Genomic DNA, 23,426 nt, shown 5'->3' with positions numbered 1-23,426 from the left:
TCCAGATATTGATACCCTGAATCCTATGTAGCTCAGGCTCGTGTAGTGCTTAGCCCTGCTTAAACACGGTAGAAGTCAGGTGATTTCTTGTCACCTGCGAGATATAGGAAGATACATATGACACGGTTGGTTATATTTGCTATCGTGGAAAAGAACCATTCTTAATTTAAAATAAAGACCGAACGGAGGCTTGCCGGTTTGCAGTGACTCCGTCTGTGTCGATTAAGGACTGAATCTTGGAGCCTTTCCTGTTCATGTTGAACGCATGCCTCTCTCTTAGTTGGCCGTGTCTGAAGACCGACCGCGAAGCCGAGTAGCTCACCTCAGGCCGGGAGTCGATAAGTATAAAGTGCGCCTTGGAAGGGAGCCGTAGGCGTGAGTCCAAGGGCAGGTGATCTAAAAGTCCTGATCGTCCTGGTAGAAGGGTAATCCCTGAGAGTGCTGGTGCTGATCGAACCCGCGAATTTGGTTTCTGAGATGGTCCAAAGGTGACCCACGGCTACCATTGCTAAGTATGCCAGGGTGAGAGTTAGAAATACCCCCTCATCTGAGTTGTAATTCGATTCGAGTCGCCGTCTCTCCCGGTTAGTGAAAACTTGACGGGCTTATCTCCAATGTAGATGCACTAAATAACATAATGGTTCGGAAATGATGATATGATGATGACAGCTTTATTATACCTGCTATGGTTAATATTGTTTGCTCCTAATAAATGAGTGCTCTAGTACAGGTGCTAATCTAGTGGACAGGTAAATGATGATAAGCTTGATGCTAAATTTAAATTGGTTACTATAATCATAAGCTCTTTTATGCAACTGTGTCAAGCTAGCCACCTCATAAGCCTTGCATGATCCTTGGTGTCTTTTATTTCTGGTTTGACGGGTAAGTCTAGCTGAGTACCTTTTCGTACTCAGGGTTTATTTCCCACCTGTTGCAGATGACCAGTTCTACTTTGGTTGCTACAAGTACTGCCTTCTCCCAGCTGGGGATAAAGACTAGACCGTTGGGCGCGGTCTCTACTAGTTTTCGTATATGTTGATGCTTTTGTGAGACATGACTCAGACTTGGCAATATATTTGAAAACTATGGTGTTTTGTACTAAACTATGTTGCTTCCGCACACTCAAACTTGGTTTGTAATATGTTATTTGAACTCTGATGGATGTAATTCGAATGCTACTTGTGAAATGTTGTAACGAATGATGTGTTGTGTTGAATTACTACGGTCTTGGTTTGTATGTCGAGAGTTGGTTGAAATTCTTCGTGATTTCCAGACTACCGGGATTATTAGAGCTTAAGTACAGAAATTTGATCGCTTCGATGATTATTTTTATACTTACATTCTTACAATTTAATCGGTTCTGTTACAGGACCGTCCAGTCGAAGCCGGCTGATTTGGACCAACGGATTGATGTTACAGAGCTGTGTTATCAGAGGCCCAGGTTGCCGCCGTCTAAAATCCAAAAGGCACACGGCAATCTGGGCCAGAATTTGGCTCCCGAAATCAGTTATTACTGGGCTGGGCAGTGGTCAGTGGTCACGCTAAAACCGTACGGGCCAATTATGGGTTGCTTAATCCGCCAAATCGCGGATGAATGGATGGATTATATAAGTAGCAAAAGCTCGTCCCATTTTCCAAGGGGGGCGATCCACCGCCCTCTCCCTCTTCCATTCTTCCTCCCCCGTTTCGGGGAGAGACGCCACGAGAAAAGAGGGAGCAGGCAGCGAAAGAAATCGCCTCCACGTCCCCGGTGGCGCCGGATCGCGCGCCAAATTCCTTGTTTTGCCACGGTTTTGGTGCTGCAACTTTTCTAGAATTTTTTGTTTTGGGTTAGGGGGGACTTTGGCGCGGTCTCCTGGGCTTGGATTATCCGCATTTTTGTTTCCCCCAATTTCTGCGGCTCAATTTCTTAACGGATTTGGGAATCGAAGGTAGGGGGCCCTGCATTGCTGGTTTTGCTCGATTTCGTGGGCGCATTGCAGCTTTGCGTGCCGATCTTTGCTTGGTTGCCCCCCCCCCCCCCCCCCCCCCCCCCCCCCCCCCCCCCCGAAATTACCCCACGTTCGTGATTCTTTCTGAGCTTCCTCGCCTGAGCTCGCGCATTTCTCCGAGCATCTCCAGGTGGTATCTGTTGCATAAGCTCTCTCTTGGTGCTCCAATTTCACGCAGTCTGCGCGCATGTATTCCCCGAAGGAGGTGGCATTCTGGGGCTGTTGCAAAATTCTGTATTGTTGTCCAATGTCCATCCCGAGAAATTTCTGAGGGGGGAGAAGAATTGCTGTTGGATTCCCAGGGCAGCTGCATTGACATGGTCGCAGTAGTGTAGGAGACAGAAAAGATGAGGCACTATTGGAGCGCATGGCTCCTGGCCCTGTGCCTCGTCTCTGTTCAGCTCCTCGTTGCAGCACAGAACTTGTCACCGCCAGCCTTGACCGCCGCCCCTTGTCAAAGAAGTAGACGATTTGGTAAGCTTATTTCTGTTTGTTTTATTTATTGGACTTCTATAGGTTCGCATGTTTAAGTTCTACTCGTGACAGTGGCACATTTTTGGTGGACATGTTGGCATAGTGGTGACACGCTTTAGTGATCTGCACAAAGTAGTTCTTTAATTCTGTTACGAATGAGAATTCAGAGCAAGGCATGCATCAGATGCCCTGTTGGTAGGATGCAGAGGGTGTCGAGGCTGCTCAATGGAACCTATGTTTTATGGAGTATATAGATGAGCTTAGGATTAATTTGTCACAGAGATGTGTATGTGCAATTTCCTTATCTAGGACATCCATGGTGCCTGAAAGAGGAACTATCAGATCATCGAAGTTTGATGGGTTTTTTCAAACCTGTCCATGATTTTGCTGATTCTTGTTTTTTGCCCTTGGACACCTGCAGCACCTTGATTTTAACTGTCGACAAGATGAAGTTTCAATAAAAAGAACCGTACCATTTATTTTTTGCGCTACTGTGCTAATATTGTGCATCACTGCATTGGTTCAGCAGAATGCTGCTTCAGTATTTTTGTTTCATAATGCTATATATATTTTGTGACTGTTGTTTCTTAGCAAAATTGTGATTATTATAAGTAATTATTGTACTAATGTTTGATTAACTTATAAATGTTCCCTCCATTTCATAATGTAGGGCATATTAGGTTTTCTTTTTTAAAATAAACTTTATAAACTTTGACCATCAATTAGTAAAAATACATGTATGTTTAGTGCACGAAAGATACATCCTTAGATTCATATTTCACATGGTTTTCTAGCAATTGAGAATGATTCCAAGATAAATTAATGGTGAAAGCATTCCTTGAAAGACTTTCCCAAATCCTAATACGCCTTGTAAAATGAAAATGGACGGAATAATTTACAATGGGACAAACTGTCCACCTGAAATTTAAAGGTATAAATATTGTTAGTTTCTAAAGGGTCGTGTTTTATGGTAATTCGTGCTACTTCTGTCACTCTGTGGACTGCTTGCCTGTTATATCAATAGATCTAGTACTGCTTAGTTTGCATATACTGACATAGTGACATTTTACTTTACATACAGGTGGAGCATATATGGACCTCATGCGGGCTAGACAGGGGATCTCTTGAAGACGTTAGAAAACATTTCAATTACAACCACGTATTTGACATTCTCCGTACGCTCTCTGGAAAAGATACTAAGGACAGCTCTCCTGAAACTGAAGATGTCAGCAAAGCACTGTCTCCAGAAATTAAAAACACTTTGCTGAACTGCTTAAGCAAGCATCCACTTGTCGTTGCTGCTCAGGAGAGTGCAAAAAACTTGCCTATTGATTATATCAAAATGCTTTTTGCCATGTTAAGAAGAGATGTGGCTCAAGGATCTCCAGGTGCAGCGGCAACTCCTGCACCACCGGCAGCTGTGAAATCAAATCCATCACATTCTTTAGGGGAACCTTCCTCAACAAAACCTGACAAAAATCCAGATCCTGTCAGAAACAACACCCAAAGAAAAGACGGTGCCCCAAACTGAAAAAATAGTGGCCAAAAAGGAAGATAACAGTGGCATGCCAGCCATTGCTGTCATTGGTTTGGCTGTGTCTGCTATAGCGTTGTTAGCTCTTCTCTGCTTATGCTGCTGTGTTTGCCGTGCAAACCAGGCCTCTTCATCTGATGTAAGGGTCTAAGGGATAATAAACCGCCTCTGATTCTGAACCTGAGTAATTTGTCTGGTATGAAATACACCCACCCACCTTTCTCCAGTGTACTGTTTGCAATTATGATGCCCATTTCGTTTCATTACAATCCTTTGGCCAACAACAAAATTGATGCTGTTAGTTTTGTACTAAATATTTACGATTATAATTTTGTATCACATAATTGAAATATTGATGGTGTAACTGTTGGTCAAAGCCTTGTAAAAAATGTAGGGAGTAATGTGCCATTGTCTTCTAGTATTGATTTACATGCTTTATTTTGTAGCTGCTTCTCTTAAGTTTTCCCAAGGAAACCCAATTGATATCAACAAGCTGGGAGCACTGCCGCTGAAGTCAGAGGCTGGCCAAAATGGCAATGTCAAACTAAGTTCATCTGAAATCTCTAAAACTGAGGTTACCCCAGCAGTCTACAACAGTTTGGCTGAACCAATGGCTGCTTCTACTGGTTCTGTCCCAGGATCAAGACCAACAGCTCCACCAGCTATGCCACCTCCAGCCCCTGCACCTCCGAAGGCTCCTCCCTCATCAACTCCACAAGCCCCTGCACCTCAGAAGGCTCCTCCCTCGTCAACTCCTCAAGCACCTGCACCTCTGAAGGCTCCTCTCTCATCAACTCCTCAAGCACCTGCACCACATTCAAAACCTACTCCAGTTCTTCACCCAGAGCCCTCATCACCATCTGCTCCAAAAGCTGCACCTCCACCAAAAGACGCACCACAGCCAAAAGCTGCACCTCCACCGCCACCAAAATCTACCGGCCCACCACCACCAGCAATGCCTGGTTCATCGAAAACACGTCCACCACCGCTTATGAAGAAATCAGGCAATAAGGTGGATGATGGCGCAAATTCTCATGAAGCTAAAACAAAGCTAAAGCCCTTCTTTTGGGATAAAGTAACAGCAAATGCTAATCAGTCTATGGTGTGGGATCACCTCAAGTCTGGATCGTTCCAGTAAGTTTATCGATGCCTTTACAGTTATTTACCTCAGCTAGCTCAATGTTGCAAGATCACACCAGTTACCTATAATGGTCCGCAGGTTTAATGAGGGTAAGATGGAAAACCTTTTTGGTTATAACTCTGTGGACAAAACAGGCGGTGATGACAAGAAAGATTTATTATCTAAGGATGTTCCTCAATTTGTGAGGATACTTGACCCTAAGAAGGCACAGAACCTTGCGATATCATTAAGGGCTCTGAGTGTTTCACCAGAGGAAGTATGTAGTGCAGTTAAGGAAGGTAAAATCGGTTTTCTGCCATTACTGATCATTTACATGCATAGGTCTCTTAATGCATATAGTCTTGTAACTGCATATTTATTCTACAGTTTTTTTAAAAAAAAAAGCAATAGTATTCACTTATGCTGCAATTATGTTTAATTTCTCCATCTTCTGGTTTAGAACTTCTCTTGTAATATTGGATATAGTGACGTTGCTACATGACTATATTAATTTGACCTCACCTCCATAACTTAAATATAAATATTAGAGACTAATCTCTTTTTTCTGAGCTAAGGTGTTAACGCATTTTCCAAATATCGAACATCGATCTTTTCATATGCAACCAAAATGGTTCCTCTGAGATATACTGTTTCCCGTCACTGTATTTTATTTCACCCACTGCCCTTGCTAATTTGTAGGAAATGAACTTCCACCGGACTTGATAGACACCCTACTGAAGTGGACCCCAAGCAATGATGAGGAGCTTAGGCTTCGACTGTACACTGGGGAACTGTCTCAGCTTGGTCCTGCAGAGCAATTCCTAAAAGCAATTATTGATATTCCATATATTTTCCAACGCCTGGATGCATTACTTTTCATGTCGAATCTACCAGAGGAAGCTTCAAATGTGAAACATTCTTTTGCTACTTTAGAGGTAATAACACATTCATTGTAACCTCTCAATTTATACATTATATATGACACTGATGTATTAATTTTATTTTTGTTTTCTTAGACTGATTCTTTTGCTCACTATTTGTGCACACCTGTAGGAGTGGATATTGATTTTTTTTCCTGTAGCTAATATGTAGTTGAGACAACTTGCATAAGCTCCTTCCAAACTCTACTCTTTGTATTGATCAATGTTCTTATCGGTGCTTTCTTGGCATTTCCTGATCAGGTGGCTTGCCAAGAGCTTAAAAACAGCCGACTTTTCTTGAAGCTGCTTGAAGCGGTCCTTAAAACAGGAAACCGGATGAATGACGGCACATTCCGTGGAGGAGCTCAGGCTTTTAAACTTGACACGCTCCTTAAGCTATCTGATGTCAAAGGAACTGATGGGAAGACAACACTTTTGCATTTTGTAGTTCAAGAAATCATTCGTTCTGAAGGTATCTGTGCTACAAGGGCTGCAAAAAAGCAGGATTGCAGTGTATCCAGTGTGTATGCCAATGATACTGACGGTAATAATATGCAAACTGAAGATGGTTACAAACAACTTGGGCTGAAAGTTGTATCCAATTTAGGTGATGAGCTACAAAATGTCAGGAAGGCAGCAATCCTGGATGCAGATCAATTGACAATGTCAGTAGCAAGCCTTGGCGACAAGCTTGTGAAAACCAAAGAATTCCTTAACACGAGCATGAAAAGTATGGATGAAGACAGTGGGTTTCACCACAAGCTGAAGCATTTCGCAGAGCAGTCTCAGACGAATGTTGCTTTGTTGCTAGAGGAAGAGAAGAAAATACGGTCCTTGGTCCGGGGCACTGTTGATTATTTCCATGGGAGTACAGGGAAGGACGAGGGCCTGCGGTTATTTGTGGTAGTTCGAGATTTCCTTGCAATGCTGGGCAAGGTTTGCAAAGAGGTGAAAGAAGCATCAAAAGTGGCTCCAAAGAAAACAAAGACCCCTCAGCCATCCCAAGCATCTTTCAATGATCCCAGGCGCAACCTATTCCCAGCAATTCAAGACCAAAGGGCAGATAGTTCAAGCTCAAGCTCTGATGAAGACGATTAGCTGTATATCAAATCAAGAAACCCGTTGTCTTCCCCTTCAAAGTGCACTGAATTGACCCTTCCAAACAATAGTGCACTGATACAAAATAAATGAAAATTCATGGGGGGGATGATAAATCAACGCTATTTTGGCCATTCACTGATCGACAATCAAATTGGGAAACCTGGGCACCTGGCTTGACTTTACACTGTTGTTGGTAATGGCAAATCATCAGACCTGATCTGGCATTCTTGGCCAAGGGGGTTGTTTGGCACTCTATCCCATCGAGCAAGAAGGATGCTCATGGTCGAGTCAGCATCTATCTGAAAGGTGACTGGAGGAAAATGGGCAATTCAAAGGAAATGGAAGAAAACTGAATCTAGTTTAGAGCCGGTGTAAATGCAAGAGGTAGTCTGACAAATACTGTTCTTCTGTTCACTGTACACATGTACCATTGTACCAAACACAGAGAAATGCAGCGCAGACTTGTGAATCCGATGGCTTTGTTTGTGATTTCACAATACCCTTGCAAACAGACCAACACAAAGTGTCACAAGAAATTTGTTCCATCATTTATGCTGTTGCTGCAGCTGAATGGTTCTCGGCAAACTCAAGCCAAGAACTGTGATAATCCTCTGATTAGCCTTGTTCTCAACGGAAATACGGAACTTGAGAGCCATCTCTTGGTGAAAAACTTCAGAGTAGTTTGTTGTTGGCTTTATCCATCTAGGAGACTAGAGGACTGGAAATATGCCCTTGTTAGCTCAGGCCATAATCATAACCAAGCGTTCTTCGCAAATTGGATGTCAATTATCAATGTCTCCGGGCACAACACTGTTTCAAATTCTTGGGATAATCTCGAGCAAAAATTCAGAACTGCCCGCATAAAACTTCACTGTGCATCATGAAACTTGCACTAGATCCACTGAAACTTAGAACTAAAAGAACAAAAGCAACAATCCAACAGCTTCCTTTAAGATCACGGTCCACGTTTTTCATGTCAAAGCACTACTCAGATTATGAACTCTTTGCTGCAGTGCATCAAATCCGCATAGCAGGACACCATATTCTTCCAATGATCCAATCCAATCTCAGAAATAAATTTCAAAACTGCACAGCACAACATTTCAGAATTTTCAACTGGACTGACCCAGACTTTGAATCAATCCAAACACGAAATGTAAATTGGAATACCGGGTTTCATCAACCAGTCATCCAAAGGATGCACCGTTTATAGCAACAAATACAGAACTAATCCTTAGCAAGCACAAGAGTAACCTAGTTTAGCAGTGGTACACAGGAACACACATCCCCAACTACAACGCAACACCTAAGGCGAGTCTAGAACGTACTACTTCACAAGCACAAGTTGATACGGCAGCACCCATAAGAGGTGCCACCACCGGAAGAAAGGCGTGGTTAGGGGATCTAGTCCTCATCACCAGCCGCGGCCTTGGCGCTGCCACCACCGGACTTCTTGGGGAGCAGCAGGTTATGGATGTTGGGCATGACACCACCGCTAGCGATGGTCACGGTACCCAGCAGGCGGGAGAGCTCCTCGTCGTTGCGGACGGCGAGCTGGATGTGGCGCGGCACGATGCGGGTCTTCTTGTTGTCACGAGCCGCATTCCCGGCAAGCTCGAGAACCTGCACGAACAGGGAGCGAATCCGAACGATTAGTCAAAATCCTCAATGGTTCGAGCAAATCAACCACCGAAACTTAAATCAGCCAAAATCCCCTAGTTATTCTACTTCAATCCAGGTAATTTTGGCAATTAACCACCAATTATATAGAAGTAAAAGAAACCCCAGGACCCAAATTTTCCAGTCATCGAAACCAAATCGAAGACTATAGCCGCAAAATTGAAGTCTTGTTACCTCAGCAGCGAGATACTCGAGCACGGCAGCGAGGTAGACGGGGGCGCCAGCGCCAACCCTCTCGGCATACTTGCCGGCCTTGAGGAACCTGGCGATCCTTCCCACGGGGAACTGGAGCCCGGCCTTGGAGCTCCTGGACATGGCCTTCTTAGCGGCGCCCGAGCCGATCGCCTTACCTCTCCCGGCCATGGCTACCCTCGTTAGGGGATCGACGAGGAAGGAGCAGAGGGAATCCGCAGCGAGAAGCGAAGCGAAGGCTTGGGAAGACGGGAGAAAGCGAAAGCGCACAGGATGACAGGACGGCGTTCGTAAGGACGGGAAGCGGTGGGTGGTTGTATTATATAGGTGCGGGCAGCCAATGGGGCGGGAGGGCGCGGATCGGTGACGTGGCTAGGTGGGGGTTGCCGTGGAGGATCGATCGTGACTGTCCGATGGGAGTTGGACAAAGAGTGCCGTCCGGTGAAGGGTTGGTTTTGGTTTTGCCGCCACAGCGTTTCGTCCGGATCGTGGGCCCCACGGGGACCACCGGGTCTTGGGCCTCTTTTTTTTTTTCTTATTACCCGTCAAAATCGGCCCGCTTGGTCCCAGTTGCATAAGCACAAGTTTTCCAGCTCGGTCGGCTGCTCCACTCTCGGCTGGTTTTAGCTTTTCACTTGTTTTAGCTTTTTATTCACAGAACACTGTTGAATTATTCGAAATCATCCAAAATCAGTCAAAAACTGATCAGCCGAACGAGCCCTTCGGCCTTGGCATTTTTCAGGTTTGCAAAAGATTGAAAAACAAATTACAAGTTCTACGGTAACAATTGGCACATTAGGCATAGTCCAACTCACTCCACTGGTACCAGTTACCTTAGGGTCTGATTGGTTGCTCGCACAACACTTGCATTGCATTACGAGTTATACAGCATTGGCTATGCCTGCACAAGCAAATGCAATTTGCTCTTGTTTGGTTGGGTTGAATTACTCCGTTGCATTATTTGTGTCTTTGTTTGGTTGAATGCATAATGATACGCTGCATTTAATAATTTACGTTTGGTTGCACTGCACATCTAAAATAGGCTTGGCAATTCATCGAACATGTCCCGGTCCACTTGAGGAGACGAGCAGGACATCCTACGCTATGAAACGAAGCTGCAACAGAAGTACAGAACTACTAGTATGCATGGAGCAGTCGTTGGGGTTGGTAGTGGCCGGATAGTACTTGTAGTAGTGCATGGCAGCGGGAGCGGCGTACGGCAGCAGCGGCGGAGGCGGTTGGTAGCTCTGTAACTGTACTCGAACGACAGACTTGCTCCCTCCTTCCGTTCCCGTACGCGGCGGCGGCGCGTGAGAGGCCCGCCGGATCCGTAGTTGCCGGCGCCGGCGTGCAGGGTCCGCAGCTCGACGACGTCGGTGTGGCCCTCCTTCTAGCGCAGGCGGGTGGTGAGGTGGTTGCAGTCAAAGCCGTCACTGGATCTGGGCCTGCGTCGCCGTGCGCCTCCGCGAGGGGGAGGACATGCCGTAACTGGATCTCGTCGGCCGCTGTGAGGACGAAGCCGCCGCCGTCTCCGCGAGGCTAGCAGCTGCCACTCGGGCACGCCATCAGCCACCGCTCGAGAGGCCGCGAGGCCAGCAGCCGCAGCTCGTGAGGCCACGCGCCCCTGCGCGAGCCGAAACCGCGAGATGTTGCACAGCGGATGCAACGAGACTGCAGTGCGGAGCGGCTGCAAATGCAGGCCTGCACAGGTGGATACGGGAAAATGGGGCGAATAGTGGGATGCAGTGCTTCGAGGAGAGTGCTAGCCTGGCTCTATACAGTAACCAAACAGACTGAGCTTCCACTACGTTAGAGCAAGTATAATAGTAGGTTGTAAGCCGACTAAATGCTGAGGTGGAGCAGAGAGGGGAGGAGAGAGAGAAGAAGCGGGCTGTAAGCTTACAGCCGGCTTAGGCACAAGAACCAAGAAAGTTTGTGAGAGAGACAAGTGGGCCATGTATTAACTGTAAAGAGCTAACTACTATATGAGTGGGCTGAGAGAAGGCTACAAGAAACCTTACAGCCAGTAAGCCGGCTGTATTATTAGCCTTGCTCTTAGCTAGCGAAGGAGCCATGCAGCCAACCAATCAGACCCTTATCTTTTTCCATAATGTACAAGAGCTTGCTTGGTTTACAACTAAATTTTGCCTTGTCGAAGTTAGGCAAAAAAATTAAAAAGATTTGGCAAGCAAATATGAGCAGTTGGCAAGCTTTGGTAGCTAATCAAATACTAGCTAAAATCATGACTTGCTAAATCCTTAGCTTGGTAAATTTTGGAAGTTAACCAAGTATGCCCTAGATCTCCATGTTTAGTTGTCATGCATAGACAAACCAAGTCTGATGAAACTATGTTTGTTTCTTTACATATTATTGCATATATAATCACCTTATATGTTCTATTAGAGGTCTCATGTTTTTAGTAAAGGTAGAGAACGTGAATATATGTTTTTTTTATCGGCTTATATAAATCTGCATTGTCTAGCATGGAAAAAAATGTACTACCTAATGTTGCATAGGCCTGTTGAGCACTATGCAAGCCTACATAAGAGCTTGCAACTAAGGCTCCGTTTGGCTTACTGAAACTTGGTTGAATTGGCTGAAAAACATTGTTCTGACCGAATTGTTGTGAGAGAAATACACTGTTCTGGCTGAAAAAATAAGCTGAATAGTGTAAATTATAAGATAAGCCGAACGGGGCCTAAATTGCACCATGTAAATTTGGAGGTCAACCAATCATACCCATAGTTATTGATGGTAACACACTCGATGTTACGCCCTAAACTAACTACTAAATTATGTCACGAGCATCGTGTTTGTGTAATAACACATGCGATAGAAGGTGTTGATAAATTTCTGGTAGCCTAACATAATATATAAAAATGTTAAATCAATGTTGATGCAATAGCTCATATATATCAAGTAGGGTTTAAAACCAAATTTTATTAAGTAAAAATACTATAGAACATGTGTGTAATACTTAAATAAAGTTGGAAGTGCAAACTTTGTAGATGACAATGAAATACTTGCTGTTGAAAAATAATATTGTTTAGAAATATTTTCAATAGCTTAGAAATGTAATTTGAAATATAGTTCAACTCAAAAAAACTTAGGGCGTGTTCGGCTGTTAGACAAAAGTACTGAGCACTAGTTTGTTCCGGCTGGTTTTGGCTGATTCAATAGTGTTCTGTGAGAGAGAATAAGCTAAAACAAGCCAAGCCAAGCCGAGCCGAACACGCCCTTAGAAAATTTCAAGCTTATGTATAGCTAGACATTGCTAAGTTTAGCAATTTATCTAGAGAGATTGGGTTAGAGGGTGATGCGATGTCTTAGCTCAACTAAGCAGCCCTATGTATCAGTTTCATCGTGGTGAAGTCGGTTTTGATTTAGAGGCAATGATTTGGTGGTAGTCGCTGCTTTAACATCCATACACAACACGTTCTCGGTCTATCCCTCTGGGCTAGGCGCGGTCACCAGGTCGCGGGGGCACGCCGTCACGACGTTGGCGCGCTCTACATGCGCACGCGTGCTGCCACGCTTGGCTGGCCTAGTCACCCTAACCCGACTGCGAGGAGCCACCATTGTTGTGGCTTGCTCGGCTGAGCGGCACTGCCTCTACCGCGCGCGATGTCGTGCCGTCGACCCACCTCGTGTCGCGACGCAGCCGCTGCTGCTGCTGTCGTATCACATCGCGCTCGAGCCTGCCCGCTGCATCGCACTGCATCACCTGCCGCTACACAACGCTGCGTCGCTGGCCCGCTTTGATGCCGCGAGCACGAGGCCGTGTCGCTGTCGCCTTGCCATTTATGGCACTACGGCGCGCGGGCCACGTCGGCAGCGAGCGTGTGGCCATCCACTAGCGCTTGGCTGTGGGCCACCCCGGTCGTGCCAATCGTGTCCTGCCAAGCACGCGCATGCCGAGCCTCTGACCAAGTCCCCACCACCTTCCATCCGCTCGCTTCTTCCCTGTCCGCCTCTCGGCTACCACCGTCGCTGCGCCACGCCAGAGCACCTAGACGTGAGAGGACGCCTTCCATTAATTCGTTGTGCCCACCGCTCTGCCCTCACGTCCCCTTTCCAGTCGTCCCCACCCCGCTTTGATTGCGGTTCAGCCGAGCCTCAATTTTGGAGCTCCGCCCTGCCACCACGCCGTTAAGACCTATCACCGCCCGCGCCATGGCCAGTCCTCCCCACTTAGTCACGCATCGAATTGGCTACACCAAAAGCTCCGCCTTGAGCCCCTTTGCGTTGTGCACATGCTAGTCGCAGCTCTAGTGCCACCTCCTCGCTGTTGACGTGGCCGTGCTTTTGCGGTCCGCCATTCATCTCACAGCGCGCACTTGACCAGACTTGCTCGGGTCATCTCCGGCCGAGCCAGCACCTCAGTTAGGTCACTGGTGAGTTGTCATTTCTCACCCGCTACCCCTACTGCCTTGTTGTTGTTGCGGCTCACCAGAACACCATCACCATTGCCGTAGGGTGCCCGCCGTTGTGGAGAGGTCCTTCTATGGCATCCTAGCTCGTGCAACCGCTGTCCATCACCTCACGTCGACCCCTTGGTGAGATTCGGCCTCTTAGCTAGGTTATCATGGGTCTCGGGTGGTCGGTGTTGTCGCTAGTGCCACCGCTCACCGCGCCGGAGCGCGCGGGGGAGGCCAGGGACCATGCCGTTGTAAAGAGGAGAGAGTGCAAGAATCTTTTTGCATAAGTGTTGTCTGTAGGAATAGTAACAGGCTACGGGTTGTTTTGTTCAGAGTCCAGGGGCGTTTTTGTTAATATGTCAGCGCGCATGCGGGCTCCTCGCCGTGGGCTGCATCCGTGCGCGGGCCGCGCCTCGCATGGGCCGCGTTGGGCCAGATTCGGTTATCTTTTTCGGGGAAAATAGAAATAACTTTTCATTTTTATTTCTAAGCTGAACTTTGATAATTAATATAAAATGATATAGATGTTCAAAAATTATGAAACTAATTTTGTTAGGTTCCTAAAATTATAATCTATCTGCTAGTATATTTTGTTCATATAGTTTTATAATATGTTCTGGAGTTATCTAATTAATTTAAGATGCTTAATATTATAAGATATAAACTTGTAGGAATTGTTGTGATAAATTAGTGATAGTGGTCTAAAACTTTTACAGTAAATTCCTCACATTATTAGGTTCTCACTATAATTTTTGTAGCTCCATAATAATCAGTTTGCTAAGGTAGCTAAATAAGCCCTAGTTCGAAAATATATGTTTAGAACTAAAATATTTTTCTAGAGACAAAGCATTACTTGGTGACGTGGATACGGTGCCTAGCACGTTAGTTATTAGAGCTATCTCGTTAGCTTGCGAGGCGTAATTGTATTTCTAAGAGTTTCGGTTTCCATTGATTATTTACGTCTCTGCGTTGTATCCACGTATATCATAATAGGAACAACGATGGATCATGGAGTCGACTGAAGTAGCAGAAAAGATGATGCCTTGATGATCATGTCGCTATGATGGAATGTTAACTTTTGGTTATATCTTACCCTGGCAAGCCCCGGTGCATAACCCCTCTTATTCTGTACTTTATCTTATGCTTGTGCATTAAGTTTTAAGGAGTTGAATGAAAACTACTTGCATATATATATATATCATATGAGTCCTTCTAGTATGTTAGGATCATGTAGATTGCTATGCTATAGGATCTAATAGAAGTCGAGTGATTACCTGTCACTTATATATATATATATATCCTATGAGTCCTACTAGTATGTTAGGATCACGTAGATTGCTATGCTATAGGATCCGATAGAAGTCGAGTGATTACCTGTCACTCGCGAGAGATAGAAAAGATATTATTATTGTTATTATATTATTGTCACATGAAATATATATGAATCACAATTAGAGACCAGGCGAAAATGGTACTTTGGATATGGACTTGGTTAGGCATTCGAGTGAGGCTCAGATTGCAGTTGTTCTGCCTATGTCGATTGATGACCGTCTGTTCCTGTGGATGGTAGTCAGGTCATAGACTTATTATCCTGAGCACATACTTATGGGAGCGGGAAGGCTCGTTACGCTCTTGTCGTGGGTTTCTGCTCTTTTCGGACCGACTAATGAGAGGCGGGAAAAGGTGGACGTCTAAGCACCATACTGAGACCGGATCTCAAGTGTGGGGGCTTGAAGTCTAAGTTTGGACGAGGACCTGGACCCCGTGACAGAAGTGAAATGGGTTGGTCTTGTTTATGCCAGGGGTACAAACAGGGTGTTTGTTTTGAGGTACCCAGCTGGGATACATTGGTTCATGAATCGTCGTTTCCATGAGACAGTATGACTTGGCTATGGTCTAACACCGTAGTAAGAACTAGAACTTGAAAGGTAATAAAATGGTTCTGATTGCTTACCACCTGCTTGAAAGTAGCATAGGTGCTTACATAGAATGGTTAGTTAATGAACTAATGATGACTGTTAATGAAATTAAATATAAGGACGCATGTTTAGTAATGCTTCTGCAGATGCAATGACCCACAAGCCAGATAGCCTTACATATCCTTGGAGTTTTTTATTTTCCTCTTGTCGGGTAAGTCTTGCTGAGTACAATCGAATACTCAGGGTTTTATTCCCTTGTTGCAGGTGATTGGAGGATACTTAGAGCTGACTCTTGTGTGTGGAAACCTCCTGGTTGGTTCAGAGAGGGTTCTTTTTACGCTACGACCGTAGTGTTTATTTATAACCCTCACTAAAGGTTTTTATAAGAAAAGATATAAAATCTGCTAGCATCTCTTGTATGAAAATATCCACTATGTTAATGCTCCACCATGTCATTAAATTAATCTTGTTTGCTCTGTAACTCTGATAACATTGTTATATTTCGCTGTTATAATCAATTGAGGTAATATTTTATTACTGTAATAAAGTGATGTAAGAAATGACTTAAGAATGTTATAAGATTTATTCTCTCATTTATGATCCTGATGGAAAAATATGGATTTTCGAGTTCTCTCTTGGGGTGTGCTCGACGGAACTACGTAGTTTAGTGTCATCTCTTGGGAACTTAGTGTCTAATAGAAGGCAAGTACTCCTGAGATGCATTAGATTAGGCGGTTCTGTCACATTGATCCTTAAATTCATAAATATTCCATCCATTCCAAATTGCATATAACACATTTCGGGTTTTTCTAGATATGAAGTTTTTTTGTTATGCATTAAAATATGCAATATGTCTACATACATATAGAAAAAACAGTATATCAAGAAAAACTAAAATGGGGAGTGCATGATACAGTATGTTGCATATTGGTATGGTGTCCGGTGCGAAAAGTTGACTACCTTTTAACTACTAGCAAAAATGTATGTGTGTTGCAACGAGAGTACCAAACACGTAATCTTTGTAACCGAAGAAAATAGAAACCCAAAAAAATCAACAATTGTTATGAAGAAGTGGAGATTCAGTACCAAATGTAGATCGGCCAAGGATTGGCTCAGGATTTAAGATTCTTTTTTCCCTATTAAGTAGGTTGTATCATCAACAACATATACTCGAATTTAGTATCTCAATAGTATACAACTTCTCTTTTTTCATCAAAGTAATTTAATGCTCATGACATATTAGTTACATTTAATTATTCGTCTTTGCAGAGCACACGCTGGCTCTGATGATGCTACGCGTGTCGGGCCTCACCAGCAGGCTGCATGTTGATGAGCGGCCGCGTGATGAAGATGCTAGTGCGGTGACGGAGGCACGCGAGGCCGGACCATTGTCCCGAAGTTCCCAGTAGGAAGGGTACGGGGAACAGGATACGTGTAAGGTGGATTGATAATTTTAAGTCCTCGATTTGCAAGAGGATGTACCTCTTTGGAATGGTTAGTTCAAAGAGTGGAACTTGATTCTTAAAAAATTGGAACTACATACATGGAACGTATCTATAAATCGTGCATCATAGTCTCGAGATATTTATTTAGTTAATTAACTACTATAATCTTAGATTGTATGTAGAGCATTAACAATAATAGATTTGTCATGAATGCGTGTTTGGGTTGTAGGTCCAATTGAATTAATAGTTGCATTAGGATATGTCTTGCAGGCCCGTTTTACTTGTAGTCTCCCATCCAGATTGCAGGCCCATATGGACATGGCTCCATCACACGATGAAACCAGCGTTGCTCCGCCGCCGGCTCCCGACCCCAGCACCACGCCGCCGCCGCCGATGTCCGGCCCCAGCGCCGCGTCGCGCAGCCACCCAGCATCGAGCCGTCGCCTAGCTCCAGAGCCACGTTGCGGATCTCCGGAGCTTAGGGCATGTTTAGTTCTTTAAAATTTTCATCCTAAAATATCACATATGTCACATCGAATCTTATGACACATGTATAGAGTATTAAATGTAGATGAAAAAAAAACTAATTACACAGTTAGGTGAGAAATCACGAGACGAAACTTTCGATCCTAATTAGTCCATAATTAGACACTAATTACCAAATACAAACAAAAATGCTATAGTAGCCAAATCCAAAAATTTTCGTGGACTAAACGCGCCCTTAGCTGCAAGGCAGTTGCTAGCTTCATCCTCTTGACGATCCAATGTGTTGTGGTTATCACCGTATGCCGACGAGTTTGCATCCGACGTGAAGCCCAGGAACATCCGTCTTTGGGTCTTTTGGCAACGTGGCTAAGGGGATGGCGGCCTTTACCAAGGGCCACTTTGGATGTCAAAATTTTTAGCAAAACGTTATTGTAGCATTTTCGTTGTTATTTGATAATTATTATCTAATTATAATCTAATTAGGCTTAAAAGATTTGTCTCGTGGATTTCGTCTAAACTGTATAATTAGTTTTACTTTTTATTTATATTTAATGTTTCATGTATGCATTTAAAGATTTGATGTGATGAAAAATCTTGAAAAATTGGTGCAACTAAACAGGCCCAACATCAAGTCTTTCCATTGCGTGACGTGTGGGTATGGAAGGAGATTCGCATGTTTGCATGATTCGGTCTCGGATTTGCATGTGGGCATGCACGGTTCGATTTCCTATTGCAATATGGAGGGACCGTCGGAATGGGGCCGTATTTTTTTTTTTCCTGAAGGTTCCATATGGCCGAGACCGAGACACTTTACGATTATTGTTGGACGAAAAAATAAAGTTGTGCAGAAATTTTACTTGTTTAGTATTAGGTATAAGGGGGTGTTTGGTTTTCGGGACTAAATTTTAATCCATGTCACATCAGACGTTCGGATGCTATTTAGGAAAATTAAATATGAGTTAATTATAAAACTAATTACACAGATTGAGGCTAATTTACGAGATAAATTTATTAAGCCTAATTAATCCATCATTAGCACATATTTACTGTAGCACAACATTATCAAATCATGGACTAATTAGGTTTAAAAATTCATCTCGTAAATTAGCCACAATTTGTGCAATTAGTTATTTTTTTGTTTATATTTAATACTTCATGCATGTGTCAAACATCCAATGGGACAAGGACTAAAATTTTCCTGTAACAACCAAACAACCCCTAGATATAGATATAGAGGTATTGATAAACACGGTACCAAAAATTTATAGAATTACAATATAATAAATTATAAAAGTTCTCGATATTTCGCGAGATAAATTTATTATATCTAATTAATTCGTCATCAATAAATATTTATTATAACTTTACTATAACACCACATTGTCACATAACCCACGTTCGAAAAATGCGTCTCGCAAATTAGTCATAATTTATATAATTAATTATTTTTTAATCTATATTTAATGTTATATGTATATATAGAATATCTGATATGATAAGAAAACTTTAGAAGAGGAAAAAACAATGGGTTTCATTTATCGGTGAAAACATCACAATCACATCGAGCTTGCCGCCTCAGAAGAAAACAAATGTAGCACTGTGATACAGCAAAAAATCGGCTTGAAGATCAGCAGCACGTTGCAGATAGCACAACTGCTCTGACTACTGTATGAACAACTGATACAGCTACAGCCGCTGCAGCTGTAAACAGAAGAGTTCTGAATAGGAATGCAAATAAGACACCTAGATCAGACAACACAAAGGATTGTTCAAACTTTAACCTCCATCCATTTCTTCAACGATTAAATTATCTGGCGTACATCCCTGAGTTTCACAACCCAAAAACTTAGCCGTATTCACATCCCATTGCAAAGAACCTAGGGAACCAACCAAGAAACTATTGTGACCACCCCCTACTTCCCATCCCCAGCATATCGAGCTCTCCAAGAAATCAAAAGACTACAGCCTGCTAATCCTACGGAACAAGACAGACGGTGGTCGAATCTCTTCTGCGGCGGGCAGCCTCAGTTGTCGTCGTCGTCGACAGTGGCCTTGGACGAGGCAGCCTTCTTGGGGAGCAGGTGCTGGTGGATGTTGGGCATCACGCCGCCGCTCGCGATGGTGGCACCACCCAGCAGCTTGGTCAGTTCCTCATCGTTGCGCACGGCAAGCTGGATGTGGCGCGGCACGATGCGGGTCTTCTTGTTGTCCCTCGCGGCGTTCCCTGCAAGCTCCAGGACCTGTTGATGCACCGGAGAGAACGAACATACGGGTTAGCAGAAGCAACACAGAATGCTAGAATCATTCGACTAGAGATGCATTTGACTCAGATTTCTACTAACAGTTAATGTTCAAAATTGCAATTATTTGTCCTGAGCAATTAATCGAGGGAGGAATTGTCCGAGCCTATTTCAAATTACAGGGCAACTAGTAGAGCAGACGAGTCGATTCAATTGCCATTCACCTCAGATTTCTGATTTCTACAGGAGTTCATGTTAACATTTACTAGTTGATAAATTACAGAATCCAAAGAGGTACTTTTCGACCAATTAATCGAGAGAGGAAGGGTCCTAAGCATTTTCAAATTACAATGCAACTAATCCAGGAGACGACTCGATTCAGATCTAGGAACAATCGTCCACGGCGGAACTACCAGATCGAGAGGGCATTGACAGGGACCCGAAGCAAAGCGCGAACAGAAGGGGAGAGGACAACGAGGCGGGGCACGAACCTCAGCGGCGAGGTACTCGAGGACGGCGGCGAGGTAGACGGGGGCACCGGCGCCGACGCGCTCGGCGTACTTGCCGGCCTTGAGGAACCTGGCGATCCTGCCGACGGGGAACTGGAGCCCGGCCTTGGAGCTCCTCGACGTCGCCTTCTTCGCGGCGCCAGCGCCGATCGCCTTGCCACGGCCCGCCATCCCTTCTCACTACCCGACGACGACGACGAGACGGCTTGCGCTGGAGGATTGATTGAACCGGGAGGCTGCTGTTGGCGGGTCGCGGGAGATAAGAGGTGGTCCGGTGCGAGGGCGAGAATATATAGGGGCGCGGGGCCGCGGCGACAGCCAATGGGAGTCGATCACGCGGATCGTGGGTGGGGAGCCGTCGGATGCGTTCGGGCGGACGGCAGATGCGTGGTGTGGGCACGGGTCGTTGGTCCGCGATCCGGAACCGGCGCGAGGCGGTGGAGGTGGCGTGGCGCGCGAGGGCTTTCGTTTCGTTTGGGCGGTTCCGCGTCGGCAAACGCGCGCGCAAGGCGGAAATCGCCGGATCGGTGACGTGTCACTCGTGTGGGACCGTTAGTCAGTGTCTAGCGTTTTGACTCCGTGTGCTCATTCATCCAGACATTCCTCAAGCCACACAATAGGAATACCGGAGCTTCCGATGCTCTACCTGACGAACACAGTGGATGTTTAAAAAATAATCGAAAAGAAATGATAAAGTACACACATGCATATGTAATGCAATATTTAAAAGTAAATCTAGTTGCTTGTTAAGTTTGATCTAAGGTTAAACTTTTTCACACGTTTTATGACAGTTATCTTAACCATGTTAAATAAGTCCTAAGTGTATTACTAAAAAAATTAAACATATTTTATGTTACAATGCAATGCAAGAGATAACAGAAATTCAATTTTTAGTGAAGTTACTTAGGTCGTCAAGCATATTGAGCTCATTCTTCATAAGATAAAACATAGCCTCATCCAAAGGTTTTGTGAAGATATCCGCTAATTGATCCTCGATCCTTATACCATCTAGTGATATATCATTTTTAACAACATGATGTCTAAAAAATGATGATGGATATCTATGTGATTGGTGTGAAAGTGTTGAACTGGGTTATTAGCAAGTTTAACCGCGCTCTTATTGTCACACAAAAGAGCTACCTTTTCTAGAATTACACCAAAGACCAGAAGAGTTTGCTTCTTAGAGATCCCGCGACAATGTACTCTGCCTCGATGGTGGAGAAGGCCACACTATTTTACTTTTTAGAGGTCTAAGACACTAATGATCTACCAAGCAAATGGCACCCTTCGGATGTATTTTTTTCAATTAATTTTGTAATCGGCATAATCTGAATCGGAATAGCCAACTAGTTGAAATCTAGCTCCTTTAGGATACCAAAGACCAATGTGTTGGTGTGTGCTTAAGGTACCTAAGGATTCTCTTAACAGCAACTAAGTAAACTTCCTTAGGACTAGCTTGAAATCTAGCAGCATACACACACTAAATATGATATCAGACCTAGATACGATCAAATATAACAAGTTACCAATCAAAGAACGATAGAGAGTTTAATCAACAGATTTACCTCACTCATCTAAGTTAAGAGATCCATTTGATGACATTAGTGTCTTAATTGGCTTATATTCATCTATTTTAAACCTCTTGAGGAGATCCTTAATATACTTTTCTTGATAGATAAAAATTCCTTGTCTAATTTGCTTGACTTAAAAAACCAAGAAAGAATGTAAATTCTCCAATCATAGACATCTCGAACTCATTCGAGATTAATTCACCCAACTATTTACAATAATCTTCATTTGTTAAGACAAATATGATATCATAAACATATATTTAACTAATGAAGATTTCTCCATCAAGCTTTTTAGTAAATAGTATGGTGTCGATCTTTCCAATGGTGAAGCCCTTCTTAATGAGAAAATCTCGAATACGCTCATATCAAGTCCTTGGGGCTTGCTTTAGCTCATAAAGCGCCTTGGATAATCTATAAACATGATTAGGATATCTAGGGTCTTTAAATTCGAAGAGTTGATCAATATAGACTAGCTTATTTATGAAGCCATTTAAAATACACTTTTAACATCTATTTGATATAGTTTTATTTCATGATGTGATGCATATGCAAGGAGGATACGAATAGCTTCAATTCTTACAACCTGTGCAAAGGTCTCTCCAAAATCTAAACCTTTAACTTGAGATAACCCCTTTACAACTAGCATTGTCTTATTCATCACAACAATGCCTTGATCATCTTGCTTATTGCGGAACACTCATTTTGTTCCAATAACTCTTGCATCTTGTGGTCGTTCTTCAAGTGTCCAAACTTTATTGCATGTAAAGTTATTCAATTCTTCATGCATGATGTTTATCCAATCTAGATCTTGAAAAGCTTCTTCTACACTCTTAGGCTCAATGTAAGAAAAAAACGAGAGATATTCAATAAATGAAGTAATTTTTTAAGAGTGAGTTATTACACCTTTTGATGGACTTTCTATGATGAGATCTTGTGGATGTGCTTAAAGTAGAGGTGGATTTCTTCTATCAACCACTTGAGGAGGAGGTTGTGGATCATCAACATCTTAGGCTTATGCCACCATCTGGTCATGGGAGACATAAGTGTCTTTATCTTCTACTCTCCCACCTTTTGTCATTATCTTGTGGCACATTTGATGAAGAGGGTGATCAATCACATGTACTTCATCTTCATTATCTTTAGGCTTGATGTCTCCAACCAAAATGTTTTTTATGGCCTCCCTCAATAGTTCATCACCTACATCATTAAGATTCTTATGTGCTCTTTGGGAACCGTTAGATTTATCAAATTTCACATCATATATTTTTCCAACCAAGCCGGTGGCATGATAAAATACTTGATATGCTTTGGACTTTGATGAATAACCAACAAGAAAACCAATATCACAACGCCTTTAAAACTTCTCTAGGTGTTACAGCTTTTTGTAGGTGTAGCATTTGCAACCAAACACCCAAAAGAAAGAGACGTCCGGCTTCTTCCCATTGAGCAACTCAAAAGGGTTCTTGCCAAGAAACTTTTAAAGAAATAGATAGTTGGATGCATAGCATGTGATATTGATAGCTTCTGCCCATAGATCTTGAGGTGTGTTGTACTCATCAAGCATTGTTCTTACAGGAGTGATTAGTGTCCGGTTCTTTCTCTCTACTACACCATTTGTTGAGGGGTGTAGGTTACGGAGACCTCATGCTTAATCCCAACTTCATCACAATATGCTTTAATGATTGTGTTGTTAAATTCTTTCTTATTGTCACTTCTTATCTTCTTAAGCACCACTTCAAATTTATTTTGTGCTCTCTTGGTAAACTTTTAAAAATATATGGCCACTTCAGTCTTGTAATAAAGGAAGAACACCAAAGTGTATCTAG

The 23,426-nt window shown here is 43.6% G+C and overlaps 2 protein-coding genes and 1 pseudogene across 2 annotated transcripts; 1 reads left to right on the top strand and 2 right to left on the bottom strand.

The window, feature by feature from the left end:
- Positions 1-2,047: 2,047 nt before the first annotated feature.
- LOC136542426 (formin-like protein 11) lies at positions 2,048-7,611 on the top strand (annotated as a pseudogene).
- Positions 7,612-8,297: 686 nt separating this feature from the next.
- On the bottom strand, positions 8,298-9,298 carry LOC136542427 (probable histone H2A.2). Its single transcript, XM_066534850.1, has 2 exons — positions 8,995-9,298; positions 8,298-8,763 (listed from the first exon to the last, which is right to left on the bottom strand). The coding sequence occupies exons 1-2, from the start codon at positions 9,181-9,183 to the stop codon at positions 8,545-8,547; spliced, it is 408 nt and encodes a 135-aa protein (XP_066390947.1). The 5' UTR covers positions 9,184-9,298; the 3' UTR covers positions 8,298-8,544.
- Positions 9,299-19,045: 9,747 nt separating this feature from the next.
- Positions 19,046-20,284, bottom strand: LOC136542425 (probable histone H2A.1). Its single transcript, XM_066534849.1, has 2 exons — positions 20,012-20,284; positions 19,046-19,520 (listed from the first exon to the last, which is right to left on the bottom strand). The coding sequence occupies exons 1-2, from the start codon at positions 20,198-20,200 to the stop codon at positions 19,305-19,307; spliced, it is 405 nt and encodes a 134-aa protein (XP_066390946.1). The 5' UTR covers positions 20,201-20,284; the 3' UTR covers positions 19,046-19,304.
- Between the last annotated feature and the right edge of the window lie 3,142 nt (positions 20,285-23,426).

This window comes from Miscanthus floridulus, chromosome 3 (genome assembly GCF_019320115.1).
Source record: "Miscanthus floridulus cultivar M001 chromosome 3, ASM1932011v1, whole genome shotgun sequence".
NCBI classification, from domain to species: Eukaryota; Viridiplantae; Streptophyta; class Magnoliopsida; order Poales; family Poaceae; genus Miscanthus; species Miscanthus floridulus.
Note: the sequence above shows the minus strand (reverse complement) of the source record. Positions and strands in the feature narration are given on the sequence as shown.